Raw genomic sequence first — 21,682 nt, forward strand, 5'->3', positions numbered from 1 at the left:
GAGCACTGTAGTGTACCTGTATTGACTAAATAGCCAAGAACTTACACTAAAACTGTACACTGTACACTATAATACGCACACTATAATTTATTTCATTTTAACCTTATAATTTTTTCACTTTTTAAATTTTTATATAAACACTTTCTTAGCCTATATCACACACAATTGATCAAAGATGATCAGGATCATCCTCATCAATGTTCTCAACTTCCTCATAGTGTTCCACTGGAAGAGTTTCAGGTCAAATAACCTGCGTTTGGAAGCCATGATGCACTTTACGGTAATATTTTCGAAAGAAAATTAAACAGAGAGATAACGCTACTGCACTCGAGAGACGTGCGATACATGAGATTGGTTACGTCCGCTATGTCATGTTCTCGGATCAGGACTACATACGTACATGCCATCGGACATTGTCCGAATGGACGTTAAGCAGCGCACACCTGTACTCCATGTGAGACATCATCAGCACCTTATAAAGCCTCAGCATTACATCCTTGTTTTTATACGTATCTAGTCCTCTTGAAATGAATACTAACATTGCATTTGGCTTCCTCACCACAGACTCAACCTGCAAGTTAATCTTTAGGAAATCCTGCACAGGATTACACCTCAGATTATTGAACTTTCTTCCCTTTAGAAAATAGTCTAAGCTTTTATTCCTTCTACCAAAGTGCGTGACCATACACTTCCTGACTCTGTATTCTATCTGCCACTTCTTTGCTTATTCTTCTAATCAGTCTAAGTCCTTCTGCACCCTCTCTGCTTCCTCAGCTCTACATGCCCTTCCATCTATCTTCATATTATCTGCAAACTTGGCCACAAAGTCATCAATTCTGTCATCTAAATCATTGACATACAACATAAATAGATGCAGTCCCAACACCAACTCCTACGCAACCACTAGTCACTGGCAGCCAACCAGAAAAGGTCCATGTATTCTCACCCTTTGCCTTCTACTAGTCAGCCAATGCTCTATCCATGCTTGTATCTTTCCTGTATTACCATGGACTCTTACCTTATTAAGCAGCCTCGTGTGTAGCACCTTGTCAAAGGCCTTCTGAAAATCCAAGTGCGCAACATCTACCAATTCTTCTTTGTCTATTTCCTCAAAGAATTTCAACAGATAGGTCAGGTAATATTTTCCCTTACGAAAACCATGCTGACTTTGGCCTATTTTATCATGTGCCTTCAAGTATTCCAAGACCTCTTCCTTAGCAATCAACTCCAACATCTTCTCAACCACTCAGATCAGGCAAATTGGCCTATAACTTCCTTTCTTTTGCCTCCCTCCATTCTTGAAGAGTAGGGTAACATTTGCGATTTTCCAGTCCTCCAGAACCATGCCAAAGTCTAGTGATTCTTGGAAGATCATTACTAATATCTCCACAATCTCTTCAGCTACCTATATCAGAACCCTGGGGTCTAGTTTATCTGGTCCGGGTGACTTAACCACCTATAGACCTTTCAACTTCCCAAGCACCTTCTCCCTAGTATTGGCAACTGCACTCACTTCTGCCCCCTGACACTCTCAAACTTTCGGCACACTACTAGCATCTTCACAGAGAAGACTGATGCAAAATATTTAGTCAGATTACGTGCCGTTTCCTTGTCAGCATCATTTTCCAGTGGACCAATATCTACTCTTGCCTCCCTCTTATTTTTTATATATCTGAAAAACTTTTGTATTCTCTTTGATATTATTGGGCTCACTTATCATCATCTTTCATATTTCCCCCCCTTCTGTTGATTTTTAATCCTTTAACTTCCCATTATTTTTTACTCTATTATATGTACTCTCTTTTGCTTTTATGATGGCTTTGACTTCCCTTGTAAGCCACAGTTGTGTCATCCTGCCATTAGTATACTTCTTCTTTGGGATGCATCTATCTTGTACCTTCTAAATTGCTCCCAGAAGCTCCAGCCACTGCTGTTCTGCCATCATCCCTGCTAGAATGCCCTTCCAGTCAACTTTGGACTGCTCCTCTCTCTTGCCTCTGTAATTCCCTTTACTCCACTGTAATACTGATACACATGACTTCAGCTTCTCCTTCTCAAATTACACAGTGAATTCTATTATGTTATGATCACTGCTTCCTAAGTTCCATAATCAAATCCACCTCGTTACACAGCACCCAATCCAGGATAACTGCTCCCTAGTGGGCTCAACCACAGGCTGCTCAAAAAAGCCATCTCATAGGCATTCTACAAATTCTCTCTTGGGATCCAATTTCAGCACCAACCTGATTTTCCCAATCTATCTACAAATTGATACCCCCATGGCTATCATAACATTGCCCTTTTGACGTGCACTTTCTATCTCCCATTGTAAGTTGTAACCCACATTCTGGCTTCCGTTGGAGGCCTATATATATAATTCACATCAGGGTATTTTTTCCTTTGCATTTCCATAACTCTACTCACAAAGATTCTACATCTTCTGATCCTATGTTACTTGTTTCTAAGGATTTGATTTTATTTTTTACCAAAAGAGCCCCGCCACCTCCTCCGCCTACCTGCCTGTCCTTTTGATATAATATGTATGCTTGGATGTTAAGCTCCCAACTTTAATCTACTTTCAGCCACAATTCAGTTGTGCCCACAACATCATATATGCCAGTCTCTAAAAATGCTACAAGATCATCTACCTTATTCTGTATACTGTGTGCATTCAAATATAACACTTTCAATCTTGTCAAGAAAAAATTTGCAGATGCTGGAAATCCAAGTAACACACACAAAATGCTGGAGGAACTCAGCAGGCCAAGCAGCAACTATGGAAAAGAGTAAACAGTCGATGTTTCAGGCTGAGATCCTTCATCAGGACTTATGTTGAAGGGTCTCGGCCCAAGACGTTGACTATTTACTCTTTTCCATAGATGCAGCATGGTCTAATGAGTTCCTCCAATATTGTGTGTGTGTTGCACCTTCAATCCTGTATTCGTCTCCCTTCTTGATCTTGTCCCCGTTACACTGAAACCCATCCTGCTGACTACAATTTTGCCCTATAACCTGCCTGTCCTTCCTGACAATTTCACTACACACTGCCTCTGCTTGTAGACCAACTGCCCATCCTCAGTCATATCACTTAGCTTCCCATCGCCCTGCCAAATTAATTTAAACCCTCCCCAACAGTTCTAGTAAACGTGCCCACAAGGATATTGTGGGTTCAGATGTCACCTGCCCCTTTTATACAGGAGATCCCAATGATCCAGAAATCTGAAACTCTGCCCCCTCATAATCAATGCAATACCGCAACAGCTTATTTTTGTGAGGAATCAAAATCATTTTAGGTGCAGTTTTATATTCATTTAATCATATAAAATATCATCAAGCTATTTAATTTGCTGAAGTGGTGAATACTTACAATAATTTTTCACTTTTGCTATTGGACACCTCATTGAGGGCCTAGTGTTAGGCTACATAATATACAGATGATGGGGAGCTAAGATCAGTTAGACTGCAGTAAGTGAACAATTCCCAGGACATGGAGTCAAGACGCAGTAATTTGTAGCAAGAAGCTTAACAAACAAATGCTAGCTTTCAGATCCTGGGAAGACCTAAGTTAAACAGTATAAAATGGCATGGAAATGGTTAATTTCAACATACTTCAAACATAAAGAGAAGGAAGCATGCATGGGATTGCATACCTTACAGTTGGGAGAAACAAAAATGTGATTAACAGAACAGAACTTGTTAAGGAAATATCTGTAACAGAAACATTAAAACTGGAGGCTAAAGATGACAGAGAATATGCACAACATGCAACCTTAGTAACTTAAAGCACAAAAGACATTTGAGTCCAAAATGTTTGTGCCAACACTCAAAAAAAAAGTTATGTTTGATCCCACACCCATTCATTTTACAGCTCAGTAGTGCATAGCATTGAAACTTACTCTCTACCTATCACATACACACTGACCCCTAGGCACCATCTGCACTCGTCGTATTTTTCCTCTTGCACCCTCGTCAACTGCCACCCACTATGCCCCACCCCAACTCTCCTGTCACTCATCTACACTACCGGTATTTTTTTTGGCAGTATCCAATTCACCTCATGACACATGGGAAGAAATTGGAGCAGCTGATGGAAACCTATGGGATTACAGGGAGAATGTGCAAATTTTGCACAGAATGGAATCTGAGTTTCTTAAGCAGTGAGGCAGAAACTGTGCTGTCTTTCCATTTCCATGAGTGGAAACATAAAAGATACTTTCTATTCATGGAAACAATGTAACCCCTAGCACTAGAGAAACACTAGATAAGCATGAAAAATAATGCACTTTTTTTTGACATGGAAATTCCACACATGATCAAAAAAGAATATCAAGGCAGGCTTTCAACTTAGCAGAAGGCATTAAACTAGCTTTGCATACAGGCCAACTATTGTAAACTCTGCTCAGTTTTAATTTGTAAACTAATGAATGAAAATGAAAGTTAACCTGTATTCTGATCTGCAAGTATTTTTAAGTAAAAGTCAGCTGTCTCAATTTTGAACATAAATGTACAAAAAAAGTACCATACCAAAATTAATGAATGAGGAACTACTGGAAATTACCTGAACCTCATTGCCCTGCCCCAGGATTTATCAATCAAGGTTTTATCTTTTTCAAGCAGCCACAGAAATCAGAGCAAAATAAAGCATAGATTATTCATTCAAACCAATTGGCATGATCCCAAACCTGAGAAATTATTTTTCAGCCTCAGCCAATTGGACTGTAAACAATAAAACAGTATCTTGACAGTTACAGCTTTACTGTATGGTTTGTCATGGTCAGAAGCTTGCACCAAGATGGAATTCTCTGGCAGATTCATATCAACTCATTTAATCGGGTTTCTTTTTTTCTTTGTAACAATAATGTTAGACTGACCTTAAAAGTTTTGTATGAATGGCGTTCAAGACACTGTTTACTTAGAAGAGTGGTTGCTGGCCACAGTAACTGATTGGTGTTATATTGGTATTGCTACACAAGTCTAACTGCAGAGTTTTACATCAAACTACTAGATTATATTTACCATAAAGATACTTTTGATTCTTCACAAAAAGTACTGGGGCATTATCATTAACAAAATATATTTCATTTTATTTATTTTTCACACTCTGGCCTCACCAGCAAATACAGTATTGATTACCCATTGCTAATTGTGCAGGAAAAGCTGGGGATGAATTACTTTCTTAAAACACTGTACAGACCAGTACAGACCAGTACTTAACACACCAGTACAGTGCAAGAATAAGCCCTTCAGCCCTTGATGTCTGTTCTGACCAACCATGATGCCAAATTAAACTCAACCTACTTGCCTGCAATAGTCCATATTGCTCCATTCTTCACGTTAATGTGCCTGTCTGAATGCCTCTGAAACACGTGTATCCACCATCACCCCGGCAGCACTTTCCAGACACCTACCACTCCCTGTATAAAAATCTGATACTTTCTCCCCTATTACATCAACACTTTAATATTTGACATCCCTACCCTGAGAAAAACATTCCGCCAAGATTATTTAGAAAGCTTGCATAACCCTTTAAAAAAATGAATGCTCATTTTTTTCAGTAACTTAAAGTTTAATTATTCCAAATTCACTGCAAGTTATTTTAATTTGGCCAACCATGATTTTCTTTTGTAATTAAACAAAAACTTGGTAATCACCTCATCTTCTCTCAGCTCACATAAAACGAACTACAACTGGCCATATATAAGGTAACAGTGCAGCAGAAAATGCTCCCATCAGATTTCTACCAAAATTGCTCAGTTCCAGTCTTTGCAGTAAGTTGCCATATAGTCTTCTCAAAACAAAAATGTAACTCTTAAACAAAGACAGGTAAAAACAAAAAATACTCAACAGATGAGGCAGCATTTGTGGTGGAAGAGTCCATTTCGGATCAATGACCTCTACTGACTCTAATGAACAATTTGAAATTGAAATAATTCGGCGGCAGAGATGATTTAGTTTGGCTAAGATGAAGCACCTATCCAGCTTGAAGATCCAAAATCTCTCATTGGTTAATAGCGATCAGGAAACTTCAGTAGCGTTAAGATTAGATTAGATTAGGTTCAACTTTATTGTCATTGTGCCGAGTACAGATACAAAGCCAATAAAATGCAGTTAGCATCTAACCAGAAATGCAAAGAACAGTGTTATTACAAAATAACTGTGAATAAAAAGTAAGTGCTACAGCACACAAATATAAAAGTACTGAGACAGTACAATATGGGTGCAATACTGCTTAGCACTGTGATGTGAGGTTCAGCAGGGTCACAGCCTCAGGGAAGAAGCTCTTCCTGTGCCTGCTGGTATGGGAGCGGAGGCTTCTGTAGTGCCTACCGGATGGGAGGAGAGTAAAAAATCCACAGTTAGGGATGAGTTATCATCAGTGGATAGGGCAGGCACAAAAGTCAGCTGGGTAACAGCTTTCACACAACAATATAATGCCCACAATTGTACAGTCATCTGCAAAGATGATGGATCAGAATCTGAAATCTATACCTCCTACCCTTATGTACGCATTGTATTAGAGATTGACTATACATCAATCCATCATGGACAAAATGGCATTTTATGTTCTCAGTGTCTTGTTACTTGGACTTGATGAATTTAAATGGTTTTAATTTACTCAAACTTAGGAATGATGGGTATGTAGATCTCTTAAGTTCAATAAAGCTGACACAAAGTAGACAAAGTATTTGTCAAATGATCAACAATAGAGAATCTTTAAAGTTGTTTTATTGTTATGTACTATTATTGTTTCAGATTGGATAGGTGGGATTTTAATCAGTATTCCTCTACAGAATTTTCCATTAATAATGTCGCACACTGGTTCAGGTAATACCAGGGTAAATATACACAAGCATCAAAATAATAGAACAACAAAGAATATATTACACAGGTTTACAATTTGTTTTGTGGCACAAAATTACTGGGTACAATAAAACTTCAGCCATATTGGAGTTAATTTCTGTCCACAACATCAAGGATTCCAAATATGGAGACTAACGGTTGCACCAAGCCCAATTATAAATACATGCTAAGAGGGGATGAAACAAGGGTATTCCTTGCGCTCTGTGTGATTGCAATGCATGCATACTGTGTTGTCTCCTGAGTAAACCATATAGTTCCCTCTGTATTTTTGCCTTGGGTTTGCAAATACAGAAGACTGGATATATAATAAACACGAGAAATTCGGCAGATGTTGGGAATCCAAAGCAACACACACAAAATGCTGGAGGAACTCAGTAGGCCAGGCAGCATCTATGGAGAGGAATAAACACTTGACGTTTTGGGCCAAGACCCTTCTTCAGACTGGATACATTTCTCTTCAATAATTTCAGCTAAAATATACATTAAAGTGTCAAAACTATAGCTGGCAGTGCAAAGGGACATCTTTTATATGAAAGGATTTTTGAGCGTTCTTAATTTGTGTAACCTTTTAAAGCAAAATGGCTGTAGATGAAAGAAATAAAAGACCAAATTTGCTTTATTTTTAGGGTATGGCAACTGGCCTTTCCAGGCAAATGAGTGGACACCACCCAATTCCTCCCATGTGACCTAACAACCTACTAATCCACCTGCCTTATGAAATGTGGGGCAAAACTGGATCACATCTGGAGGAAACCCACACGGTCACAGGGAGAATGTATGTACTCCCTTCAGACAACCACTGAGTTGAACCCCAGTTAATGGCACTGTAATGTTAAACTAGTGTGTAACCCCCCAATTGTCAAGCTTTATTCATGAATCAATCATAAAAATGCTATACTTTCAACTTTACAAGTGAATAATTTATGGAGTTGGAGTCTTAACCAAGAGGAACTTAGCAAACCATCACTACTGCAAAGAGTGGTATAAGGGAGCTTTATGATCTAAAAACTGAATCAATTAGTAGTTAGCATTTTGCAGCTCAGCAGAACAAGGATGAGAGGAGAAAGAGGAAGTTCAAATACCTAGCAGAATCAGTGTAGTTCTCCTCAGGTGACATCCTACGTTGGTAGTGTATAGCTATAACAATACTTAAGCATGCCAGAGCATGTTACCGGAGATGACTCATGCTCATCAGAGTCAAAGACTGATGCCAAAAAAACAAATACTCAGTCGGCAGCACTTCACACAGGACATAGCAGTGCCAATGCAATGAAATCAGAAAGGATACAATGTGTAGATGCTATTAGGAAGTATATTTAGTACTACCGGCCAAGGACGAATTTTGAGGCATACACTTACTTACAGAGGCAATCATGGGAGGTGGCAAACTGCACCCCACCAGAAAGGCAGATGGGATGCCGACTCTGCTCTCTTTGGACTCTCAGTGCTCCCACTGACTATTTTTTATGTTCCCAGTTCCTCTTCTAAAACCAGTTTTGAACTGGGATTGGGAAATGTTGGTGGGGCAGTGAAAATTAAGACATTTGGGGGCACGATGGGTAGACTATATGCTTATTTCTGTGAGTTAAGATTGATTAATATATAAATCTGCTATTATGAGCTCAAAATATTGCCTAAAATGATAGTAAAGATGCAATAATGAGGTGCAGACAGCAAAGAATAATCTTCCTTATTTGTTTAAGAACTCTATCATGCAAGAACAGCTACTAACTTAAATAGCCAAGAATAAAGCTGACTATCATCCATCACTGGCATCATCAAACATTAACTAAGCACCTACTTGAATTGTATTTCCATAAATGCAAAGGAATGACCAGTAGGATGTATAACAAGCCAATACCACCTCTTTTAGCTTTTAAACTATCAGAGTACACTCTGACTTTAGACTAATAAATTGAATTATCTAGTTACTTTACATTACACCATATATGTAAGCTTATATTATATTACTAAACTTCACTTCAAACATTTGGAACTTTTTGTTAATTTAAGAAAGATGTCTTTAAGTCAAGCCACATGCACAAATCCAAGGCTGTTATAAGTTCAACCCAATTTTAAATGATGTCCACTCTAATTTTCCATTAGGTTTATCCATCTGTATACATTGGCATGTATACTGAAAGATAAACAATATGAGCAGCTATTCATTATATACACAACTTTGAAACATCAGACTCGAGACATACACTTATAGATTTTGTAGGTCACAAATCATACCCCCACCTAACACACATTCAAATGCACCATGGTATTTCTCTATATAATAGTGGGGATATTAATGAATACTACTTATCTATACCCCCCGAGATTATAAATCTCCTGAAGGAGGAACTATTTCCTCCTGCAAAATAGATATAAGAGATTTGTAAAAGTATAAATACCAGTGATATGAATGAAGCAGAGGAAAGCATCAAATGTATGTACAGAAACATACACAAGATTGATAGAATCTATATCAATAGGATATGATCAAAATTACTATGTTTAAATAGCAAGGAAAAAAAACTTATATCATGCCTTCCATGGCAGATTATCCTCAAGTGGTTCACAACCCACGAATTACTGTATGTTTCTGACGAGGTTGCATTATCAAAGGACACTGATCCAGGTAACAAATTATTAAAAATTCATTCACATGCAAAACAGGTTGCACTATAAAAATGAAGTGTTCCAGCAAAATAAAACTACATATTACTTTTAAACCTACAATACTGGCACAGACAGAAGAATTTGTCGGCTGCAAGCCAAATATAGCACCCAAAACTATTAATAGGCAAATGGACTTTGAATTGTGAGCTTCTAGAGCATACTATGCAAAATGTACAGACTTTAGACAGTATGTAAAACCAGAACTACAGTTTTATAATACAAGATATTTGGCCCAAAAATTGATAACGTTGCTTCATTCTGGCATCACTGGTATTCATGTAACAAGAATATGAGGTATAGTTTCAACCCATGATTATAATTCACCACAGGACGACTTTGTAGTCATTGATCTTTCAGCTTTTACCTTAATACCTACTTCTTTGTCTAAAGTATGGGGCACTTGACCCAATATGGTCATGTGTCAATTTTTATTTGATAACCCATGAAGTAGTTTGGCTATGTATTTCATGTAACACAATTAGAAGAAATTAGTGTTTGATATAACAATTCCCTCGACTATCAGACATTAAGGTAATCACATTCTGAACTTGGAATTAGATTGTCAACAGCAGAATCATTTGTTGGGAACTGCAGTAAATTTGCATGCACAGGAAGTATAAATCCTAGCAAACGGTGTACACCAATGGACTGAAAACTGAGCATTCATAAATCTATATCCATATAATGGAATAAATATGAATACAATATTGATCTAATCACAAACAAGAGAACATCTACAGATGCTGGAAATCCAAGCAACACACAAAGTTCTCAAGGAACTCAGCAGGTCAGGCAACGTCTATGGAAAAGAGTACTGTCGATGTTTCAGGCCGAGACCCTCCAGCATCTGCAGATTTTCTCTTGTTTGTGGTCCTGCTGAAGGGTCTCGCCCAAAACGTCGACTGTACTCTTTTCCATAGATACTGCCCGGCCTGCTGAGTTCCTCCAGCATTTTGTGTATGTTGCTTGATATAATATTGATGGGTATTTTAAAATAAATAGGACATATAAAGACAAACAATCTTGTTTTCCTGAGTCTATCCCACTCATTCATTGTTTGCTCACATGTTCAACTCTCTCCTGTTATTATCATTCAATGTTTAAGGTGATTGGCTAAATTACAGCATACTGTATATTGTTTTCAAAGTTACCTCAGAATAAAAATATAGATATACGGCTTTAAACTTTTAAGAAGAATGAATCCATTTGAATCTTCACTACTTGTCCTTCTCCATTTCAAACAGCACCATTTTTGATTAGTAGAATTTGAAAACTGGATAGAGTTTATCAACAGCAAGATCTAACATGCTCAGTGAATAGTACATATACCCATCAATCAAATAAAGAAGTACTCTCAGCTGCCGGCACAAAACATATTAGGAGCTATAAACCATGATACTACTGTACCTATTCAGGTTAGAAGCTAGAGTGCACAGTAGCTAGAGACCACCACTGAGGTCTTGTCCCCAGGACAGTGAGCAGCTTACTGTACTACAAACCCCATTTCCAAAAAAGTGGGGGTATTTTCCAAAATGCAATAAAAACAAAAATCTGTGCTATGTTAATTCACGTGAACCTTTATTTAACTGACAAAAGTACAAAGAAAAGATTTTCAGTAGTTTTACTGATCAACTTAATTGTATTTTGTAAACATACACAAATTTAGAATTTGATGGCTGCAACACACTCAACAAAAGTTGGGACAGAGGCATGTTTACCATTGCGTTACATCACCTTTCCTTTTAATAACACTTTTTAATCGTTTTGGAACTGAGGATACTAATTGTAGTAGTTTTGCAATTGGAAATTTTGTCCATTCTTGCTTGATATAAGACTTCGGCTGCTCAACAGTCTGTGTTTTGCACTCTGTGTCTACAAAGCCATGCTGTTGTAGCCCATGCAGAATGTGGTCTGGCATTGTCCTGCTGAAATAAGCATGGACGTCCCGGGAAGAGACGTCGCCTTAATGGCAATATATGTCTCTCTAAAATCCTAATATACGCCTCAGAGTCAATGGTACCTTCACATATATGCAACTCAGCCATGCCGTGGGCACTGATGCACCCCCATACCATCACAGATGCTGGCTTTTGCACCTTTCGCTGATAACAATCTGGATGGTCGTTTTCATCTTTGGCACGGAGAACTCAACGCCCGTTTTTTCCAAAAACTAGCTGAACTGTGGACTCATCTGACCACAGCACACGGCTCCACAGTCTTTTGGTCCATCTGGGATGAGCTCGGGCCCAGAGAACTTGCCGGCGTTTCTGCATAGATTTGATGTATGGCTTCCTCTTTGCATAGTACAGTTTCAAGTTGCACTTCTGGATGCAGCGACGGACTGTGTTGAGTGACAATGGTTTTCCGAAGTACTCCCGAGCCCAGGTGGCTATAATTGTCACAGTAGCATGACTTTTCTGTGCACTTTTCAATCTTATTTTAACTCTGTCCCAACTTTTGTTGAGTGTGTTGCAGCCATCAAATTCTAAATTTGTGTATGTTTACAAAATACAATTAAGTTGGTCAGTAAAACTATTGAAAATCTTTTCTTTGTACTGCTATCAGTTAAATAAAGGTTCATGTGAATTAACATATCACAGATTTTTGTTTTTATTGCATTTTGGAAAATATCCCAACTTTTCTGGAAATGGGGTTTGTATTTATCTGTCCTGCACTTTACTACATGCATTTTGTATTATATTTTGGTTTTTGTGTTGGGTGTGATATATGTTGTGTGGGTGCACTATGGTCTGATTGTTTCATTTGGTTGTTTACTGTCTATGTACAGTCAGATGACAACAAACTTGAACTTGACCTTGAATTATGGGCCCCTGAATCTTAATGAATTAAAGTTTCAGGCTTCTGCGGCAAGCACAGGCCTCCACTAGAAATGCCGCAGATATTCAAAACACAAAATTCTATTGATCATTTCCTTGTAAATTCATTCATTCTTTCTTTCAATATTATATCCTAGGCTTGACAGAGAACCAAACACTGAAGGCAAAAAAAAAAGTCCTTGAAAAAATATTAAGTCATTGGTTTGCCAACTGTATTACTGAGGCTTTGGTTATATTTATAGATTCCTTATTATTTTGTTAGAAGCTTGTACATCCATTTTAGTTGCAGTTGATAAATCCATTTGTTAATTATGAATTTATTCCTAAGCATGATTTTGAGCCAGTCAGGGACACATGATGTAAATAACCTCACAAAATTGAATGATGCTAAAATACAACAAATAGTAGATCAAATGCCTTATTTGAGATATGGATACACATTTTTGTAAGAATAAAACAAAAATGTTCAATTTTTTCACACTGATTTATAATAAGTCAAATTTAATAATTTTTGGTCCATATTTGCAACCTGTAGAATGAGTTTACACTTTACAACAAGTCTGGGATTTCTTTTGATTTTGTTGATTTTCTTTTTTTACTAATTTAAAAGCAATACTACACGATGCCTGGCCTTGGATAATTTTGTTATTACTCACTCATATCTTAAAGGTACAGAATTTCAATGTAGACTTTTTTAAAAAAAATAAGTAAATTTATAGAGTTCTTCATTATAATAGCTGTAAGTTTGCAAGAAACTTAGAAAACCCTAATGAGTTTGGATAATGTTACTAAACAATTGTGGCACTAAAGTTTCAGTAATGGTAAATATTTCTTATGCTGATTAAATTGTAAACGTGCTTGTTTAGAATAGACCTATGGACTTACATTGAAACTTTAAATAATAAGCACTAACAGAAGGGAGGTAAAAACATCATGGTAACTGTAATGGGACAGCATTTACATTGGTCATTTGAAATTAATTAAATATGCTAAATAAAATGCATGTGATTCCAAACAGAATCTGTAGTGACTCTTATGTTGTAGCTAGGTTCTGTCTGATGAGATAAATTTACATGTGTGTTAATATACCAAATTGGCAAAGCTAGGCTCATTTACCCATTGGAGTAATCAGTAAGGCACAACACAAGTGAAAGAGTTACAGTGCATGCACTGGACCTAAAGGCTGAATTGAAAATTTGCAAGTTCTACAAACAGAAATACACGTACCCAGTCATTGTTGCTGACTGTAGTAAATAACTTAAAATTTTCCAAAACTTAGTTCACGCATGAATTCACTGTCTTTATAGGCTCCACACCAACCCTGAAAAGTTTTCAAGATATATGAAGATAATAAAGTCAAAATAACTGGTTTGATTGAAATTATTTGAAATGTTACAACATACATACGTAAAGAAGTGCAAGTGAGATTAAAATAACTTTCCAATTGACCATGAGGTGAATCCAGACAAAATCAAACATAACAATGAATATGATAGGACAATATCCTCTCAACCAGTGAAAACCTGTGTGATAGTGCAAGCAACTTTATTACATGTCCATGACCACTGCATCTGACAGCAACCTTTTGAAGACAATTTTGATTTATTCCAATTGGGATAACAAAAAGATGTTTCCTTTTTCACAAAATGCACAAAGAAACTTCCCCAATTTGAATGAATAAATAAAATAAACTTTCATTCGAGAAGTCTTTTGCAGCCAATAACGTAATAATAGAATACAAATGAAAGCAAAGCCAAATAAAGCAAAATTCCACAAACAGCAAGAATTATAATGATCAGATGAAAATGATTAGATCCGATGTTTTTGTCATAGTGCATGAGAGATAAATGCTAGAAAACTCCCCAGCGCTTCCCCACTATTTTAAACAGTCATGAATGCCATTGGCTAAGTAATTATTTCATTTATATTCTTCAATTCAACCTTGTACTTTAAGTTAGTGATCTAGAATTAATGACTGACAAGACATTTATAACCATCAAGGTTCCAACATTTGAGTATAGCTTTGTTTTAGGCGGTAGTTACAAAGTTTTCAAGAAACACCAATTGAACTGATCAATGAACTCCTTTTCTTGCTGGTTCTTTCGTAAAAATAAAATTAAAGTAATACACGTCAAAGTGGTCCAAGGGCAAGACATCAAGCTTAACATTAAACTTAGTTTTCAGCCAGATGCATTTAATACTAGCATGCTGGGTGACAGGGAGATGTGGGCAACTGGCTGGGTGAGACAAACTACTAATTGGCGCCACTGAAAAACTCTACTGCATGAAATATGTACGTATATACCTCTTTAAAGTGATTACCCTGCCAAAGGCCATTTTATAGTTGAATAACTAATCATGTTGCCTGAAAAAGTAAAATGTCCTATACCGTAATGTGGTTGTCATTTGCATGGTACAATTGTTTCATTCTATCTTTCTAGAACTACAAAGTGCTTCAATTTTCAGATTACATTCATCAAAATCCACATTGTTTCATAGTCATTAGTTACAACTTTCATTGTTTCTTTTATGTATCTCTTTGCACAAGTGTTGCTTCAATGCAAGGAAACAAAATCACAACTTAGTACTTAAGTGAACTTAAATTGTGGTAAAAAATTAGATCTTTTATTTAAAAGATGTGAAACGATAACTTTACATGAAGGCCTACCTCTAAATTGTTTTTACGAAACTTCAAAAAGACTAAGCTAAGAGAAACAAAGTTTTGAAAATTATGTCCTGGCACAATTTCTATCTATATTCAACTCACTATTCCAAACAATGCTATTTTATTTCAGCGACATCATAAATCCATCAGTATCAATGAAACATTATTCTTACAGAAAATTAAACAACTCAGCTCAACACAAACAAAATGCTGGAGGAACTTAGCAGCAAACAATTCACTTGCTAGGATTTACACAACATGAAGCACCAAGCACACTTGCAAGTTTCACTAAAGATCCTTGTTACAAGCGAGCACAAATTAATACACCGGTGCTATTAATTTCAAAATAACACCAAATTTATGCAAAATCAGTGCAGCAGATCTATGACTCTACACTTGCTGCTTGTTATGAACTTAAGTGCAGCTCCAAATACAAAACAAATCCAAACAAACATGGGATCTGTGTGACTTTAATGAAAACCCCATGTTACTATCAGCAAAATTAATCACAGTACTGGACAATCCAAACACCCTTATTGCATATACTGTATGCACAATGAAAAATGGACTATGTCAGCAAAAATTAAATACTAACATGTAACAAGAATTCTTAAAATTCTACAAAATTCTAAATTCAATTTGCAGTGTCCATTTCACTGCACTGATAGGTTACGTCCAGTATAATTTCAATTACTTTTAAAATTATTTCCAAAATTTAACAGAAAACTTCAAAAGTATTCCTAATGGTATACAACCTCTGTTTTGTTATGGAAGGGCACTATAAGGAATGAGATGTCACTGCCCTGATCATCTGCCTTTGTATCACAATGGCTGCATCTGTGTTGAATAACTTGCATATTAAATTATTTCCCAGAAGGGTTGATTCAGTGAAGGTGGCACAAAATAAAACAGCTTATTTTGACAGTTATCAGTCATTTCTAACACTTTTGATATAAAGAGGAACATTTTAATTCTATGTAATATGGGACTGTGATAAAGATGGGAACAGCAACAGCTGTGATTGTAATGTCACAATAGCAGCAGCAATTGAGCTAATGCACATGCATTTGTGTTGATAAGCATTGTGTGCAAGATAGATGATTCCTTTATGGTAAGCAGGATGACAACAACGAAGGGACATGATTGAAGGCATATATTTACAAAAAGAATTATAGTCCTACAAAATGCAGCAGAGCAAGTTCAAAGAGTCAGAGAGAAAGAGCGAGAAAGAGAGAGAGAAACAAGGGCAACCTGCAAAGGAGGCAGAAAGAGAAACATGGATGAACAGACATAGGTCAGTCAGCAAATTGCAAAAAAAAATCAAAGAAATTGAGACAACCAGACAAAGAAAAGAGATAGCTTGTTAATGTAGCGAGTGGAGCAACACCTCACTATGGATGGGGATTCATCCACTATTCAGTATTAAACTTACGGATTCTACAGAGGTGATAAAATTTGCACAATATCCTAGGAGTTTATACTCATAATTTCCTTTAAAACTTGTCAAAGAAAACTGGAGTTAAACATGTTATACCTTTACGGAGTAAAACTGAATAGATACTCTATAAATTAAGTCACGGCAAGGAATTTCATATACTATTTGTCATAATTAAGCACAAAACAGATATGCTAGCAACTTCAAAAGGTATCCATTTCTTTTTCATAGCTGTAAATGATGTAATCATAACCAACAGGGAAGGGATATGATTGAACTTGTTGTATTTAAAAAACTTTATAAAGAGATTATTTAAAAATATATACATACCATTAAAGCTTGCCCAAGAAACATGCAGCTTTTGGACCAAGATGTGTGACAGAGAGGGAAGACTTACTCTGGGATCACAGTGAACTCACAGTGAGCTTCCAATTAAGTGCAGGATAAAGGAGATATAGAGCTGAAATAAGACACCTCTGGACACGGGAGGGAAAAATCAGGCAGTATGATGATCTATGTCAATCTTACTTACCTTCCAGTGGCTACATTTGGAATATCACCACCTAAAGTGATTATTTATGGTACAGACACATTTAAGAGAGATGGGAACTGACTGAAAATTTTAATTTTTAAACAATGATTCTCATTTGGGGGCTTTGTTTTAAAGGGCATCAAGAATTTAATCATAACAAAGGCCTTCAAACCAGCTATTCAAACCACAGTCAGGTGCTGTTTGTTGAACTCAACGTTCTTATTTGCTGCAATGAACACCACCCGAAAGTGAAACTCACTTTAAGAAGTTTGAAATGCTTGGTGTTTACTCACTGTTACATAAGCCAAATTTTTCTGTTGACTAATTGCAGAATAATTCTGGCACGGGTAAACCTAACTTTATGGGAACAGAAGTAACGCAAGACATATCAATTTAGAGATGAATTAAAGTCCTCAACTAATCTGGGACAGTCTGATGATTTTATTCTTGTTTTGAAGTTACGCTATGACTTTGGGAACTAGATTTATATACAGTAACAACAGTGGCAATTTTCGCCCCATATTGCTTACATTCTGAACTCAAGAGCAAGGGCGATTGCTAAGCATTCCACATCAAGCCCACTGCGCTATCCTCACAGTTTAATATTTCCAAAGCTAGATGTCTTGAGAGTGATTTAACAAACTACATTCAAGTAATCAATGGTTTCAAGGCCAGTCATCCGATGAAGTGGAAAGAAAGTTCGTTCTCTGTTTAGTACGAGCTGGCACATTACATCAGCACCACAACAAACCAGCTGATATAATGCAGTGGAGATGCCCATCAGCTTAACGGCCAAGTGTCTTTGGCGCTGTCACCAGGCTCCCACCTCCCTGCAGAAAGAAGGGGGAGGGTGGCTGGTCCGTAAACTGGATGCACTAACCGCCCGGCCGAGATCTCTTGATCTTGCGGGTTGACCTTGATGCCAACTGAAGGCAGGGCGCACTGATGTGGAAGTGATGCTCCCGGTGATCTGCGCGCCCGCCTTCACGCCGTGCGGAGGGCCGCCCGAGGGGGAGGGGCTGCCTAGACGGCCCTGGAGAGATAGAGCTACGGGGCCCTTCCGACCAACACCGCCCCCCCACCCCATGAGTGCAAAGAGTTCAAAGTTGGTGCTTACTATTTTTTCGCCTGCGCTATGCGACAATCCCAGAATGCAACGCCTGATAGGTCGACACCACTACTAACTAACCGCCCCCCCCCCGGGAAAAAATATGTCCAAGGTGCACTCAGTAAGATCCCAACCCCGAGGCAGGGAAGGAGTTCAGACAGGCAGGGGAAGAAACGAGGGGATTTCGCCCGAACGTGGCCGAGAGTTGGCGAAGATCGGACCCGGTCCTGCCGACCTACACCAACCCGGTTACGGGAACAACAAAGAAATGCAAAGAATAAAGTGCAAAGTGCTAAAAATTTAAGGGGTAATTTCTTACCATCTGTGTCTCAACTCCTTCTTCCGGGGCAGGGTTTGTGTTGGTATTGGACGGCATCATGGGATCTGATTTTATAGATTGCTATATTTTAGATGTAATAAAGCGGAGGAGTGCCTTCTGTCCTTCAGCCTTCCCTTGTCTGCAAAAAAAAATTCAAAACAGAAAGAAAGCAAATGATGATTTTGGAACCGTCAAATCAGGGCTCGAGTGATTTCTTAATGTCTTCAGTTATTTTAGCAGCCGTGGCTCTTGCCACCTTAGCGAAAATGATAGCCGTTCCAGGCAGTGGCGCTCAGTTAGGAGATGGACAGTTGTTCCCAACCATTTTTTTCTAATAAGCATCGTACAGATCGTCAGTAAACGTCAGGCCGTCTACAGTTGGACAACCGGCCGGACATTATTGTCGTATCTGTCTCCCCTTGGAAAAAAAAGTCCGTAACAGATCACTATCACATTGAATGAGTTTCCCCCCTCTCCTCTCTTTCTCTCTCTGTTATAACATGGCGGTTTTGACATGGTGCCAAAATGCGCATTTTGTTGCTTTACTCGCTTTGACCAGAGGAGAGGGACCCTTTTCAAATACAATACATCTCCTTTTTTTATTTTATTAGCGGCGTTTCATTCTCACGTTCTGCTTGGTCAGCATTTTCCATTTTCCCCTCATCTTTGTCAAGCTTGTCAGCAACACTTCAAATCAGCACAGATTCCCTGCTTTCTGCACCTCACTGGCAAGAATCTCCCGTCCAACATTTTTATGTATCTCTCTCACTCGATCGGAAACTAGTCGTAGTATGTGGGGACAATTGAAATATATAACAAAGTCGAATGATACTCCTGGATCCCCTTGAAATATCCGGTGCTCCTGTCGTATTACATGTTACGTATTACATTACTGGATTCAGTGTTTTCCAAAAACGATTCGGCTTTTTTAGTTGATCCTTGCGATTCAAAAGAACAGACCGAATAAAAACTGTCTGGCCACAGCTGTGGGTTGGCAAAGTAAAATAATATGATTGTAATTGAAATGGAAACCAACATTTCTCAACGTGTAAATAAATAGAGCCCCATAGTTAACACAGAGAACAAAAATAAGAATACAAGCTGTTTCCTCGAAACATCGGGTTGTGATCTGATTAATAATTAGAGCTTTGGTCTGTGTTTTGACTCAGAAACGGTGACCTCAGCGAGTCTGACTGTACTATAACTGATTACTGTGTATCAGTGTTACAATAATAGAAACGTTGGAGGATGAGGGAAAAATAACGCCCCGTCAAAATAATGGACTGAGCACCTGTTGCTATGGAAAATCCTTGATGCATTTGCCATGTGTGATGTTGTACTTGGCAGTGAGAAAGATTTTCTGGAGCCTTCCATTGCTTTTTTCCCCGTCCTTTATCTAGAATCATTGGGAATAGCTCGCTAACATGGCGTCTGCTGACTTTAAACTTCAGGTTAACCTTCATAGACGGTTTCAGTGGGGGGAAAAACGGCATAAGGGTTCATTTAAATCATGACATTCCCAAAATTATTCAGATGACCCTTTTATGCAGGTCATTTGCAGTTAACTGCATCAAACAGATCAATCTCCGTATTAACGGGGCAACGTATATATATATATATATATTATATATAAACGACACACAATTGCAAGAAAAACATCCACTTTCACAAAAATGTACTAACTTTTAAACTAAATATAAGGAAAAATCCCAGAATCGTAACGCCCACAAAAACGGGATACACCGAAGATCTTCGGGCTTGATTATGTAATATACGTAGCAACTGCTGCACTTTGTTACAGATCAAAGTGACATTATGGAAACAAAATATAAAACACACACTGACATGTTTAGCGGGGACAGATATCTGTATGTGAATATGCATATAAGTATATAACGTATATAATTTTTTATCAGCAACCATTATCCCTTCCCACACCCCCCGCCCCGACACACACCCAGCACCACCACCCAGGTTTGCGTGCAGGTGGGGCAAGGTACGTCCATCGTGATTCCACTCGCGCAACAATAATCCTCGGAGATCGTTATTATTGCTGGGAAATAAAACACAATTCTGCAATGGGCTGCGCTGCTGGAGAATCTGATGCCATTTTGATCAGCCAGTGCTGTTAGAAAGCGAGCAGTGGATGTGCCAGAGACTGACCATAGTAGTGGAGTTTTGGAAGATAGCCAAGCTTCAGATGATAAACTGGCTTTAGCTGCAGAGAATACTAACACGTACCAAGGCTTAGCTACATTTTTGTTCGATGCAAGCCTTTAAAAACAAAATCACACGCACGGACTCGACCAGATTACACTGAACGAGTATTTTAGATCTCGGACACCTCCTCCGTTTCATCGGGGAACGCAGTTCCTCCCGATCCAAACCTCCCAAGTTCACGGTGAAAGTGAACAATCGTTAAAATATACGGGAGGGCACATCTGCAGAGAGCCTCTGATGGAACCTCTACCCCCACCCAACCCCCATTAAAAGGAAAAACATCACCATCTTTTACTGCTTCTTGGTTTGCAATCGCCTCGAAAAGTTGAAGATCGGAAAATATATTGATTAGCTGATGAGTTTAATAGTGATCGGAGTGTAAATTACCCGTTGCCAATCCAGGCCTGGACCTTTTCCCTCGGCTGCTTCTTCCAGCGTCCTCCCCAGCCGGCGCGGCCTCCTTGAGGTCCCCTGCACTTACTGCAGAGTCCTACCGGGTAGAGCCCGGCTTCCGCGCAGTCCTAAAGCCCGACCTACTCAACGCAGCTCTCTCACTTTTCCATCCCTTGACCTCGAGATCAGTAAACAAATACCCCAACCTTGGCAATATCACCTGCTAAAATTAATAAAAACTCATTAACTACCATGTGTCCGGCTTACCCCCATATTATTTTAAATTAATGGTATCTTCTGAATATCCCACCTCCTTCTCGATTTATTTGATCATACCACGGACCAATTAAAACTTTTAAAATTCTAATTTCCATTCTGTCTCCACGGGCAAAGTAAGTTGAAGTCAGGAACTAAATTTCAATGCAATAAAACCTCTATCATAGATTCGTGAAGGTCAACAAATAAAATTTTGCTTATCGATACAGTTAGTATGTTCAAGTCTGACACTAAGATCGCACAGTGGAGCTCTAGCTGGAGTCAGAAGATTGATTCGGAATTTATAAAACACTGTTTAAACTTCTTTTGTCATTAAAAAGTAATTTATTCTCTCCAACCAAGTGCCAAATCTCCAAACTGGTTTTG

General features: G+C 38.2%; 1 protein-coding gene across 10 annotated transcripts in view; it reads right to left on the minus strand.

Annotated features, from left to right (window-relative positions):
- The window catches only part of dnmt3ab (DNA (cytosine-5-)-methyltransferase 3 alpha b), a 514,213-nt gene extending 493,094 nt beyond the window's left edge, over positions 1-21,119 (minus strand). For all 10 annotated transcript variants that reach the window (XM_072251369.1, XM_072251365.1, XM_072251366.1 and 7 more), the window contains exons 1-2: positions 21,035-21,119; positions 18,428-18,566 (exon numbers count right to left, since the gene is read on the minus strand). In XM_072251369.1, the coding sequence (XP_072107470.1) occupies positions 18,428-18,487 (60 nt within the window). In that variant the 5' untranslated portion in view covers positions 18,488-18,566; positions 21,035-21,119. The remainder of the gene's footprint in view (positions 1-18,427; positions 18,567-21,034) is intronic.
- Between the last annotated feature and the right edge of the window lie 563 nt (positions 21,120-21,682).

This window comes from Mobula birostris, chromosome 2, assembly GCF_030028105.1.
Source record: "Mobula birostris isolate sMobBir1 chromosome 2, sMobBir1.hap1, whole genome shotgun sequence".
In the NCBI taxonomy this organism is placed as follows: Eukaryota; Metazoa; Chordata; class Chondrichthyes; order Myliobatiformes; family Myliobatidae; genus Mobula; species Mobula birostris.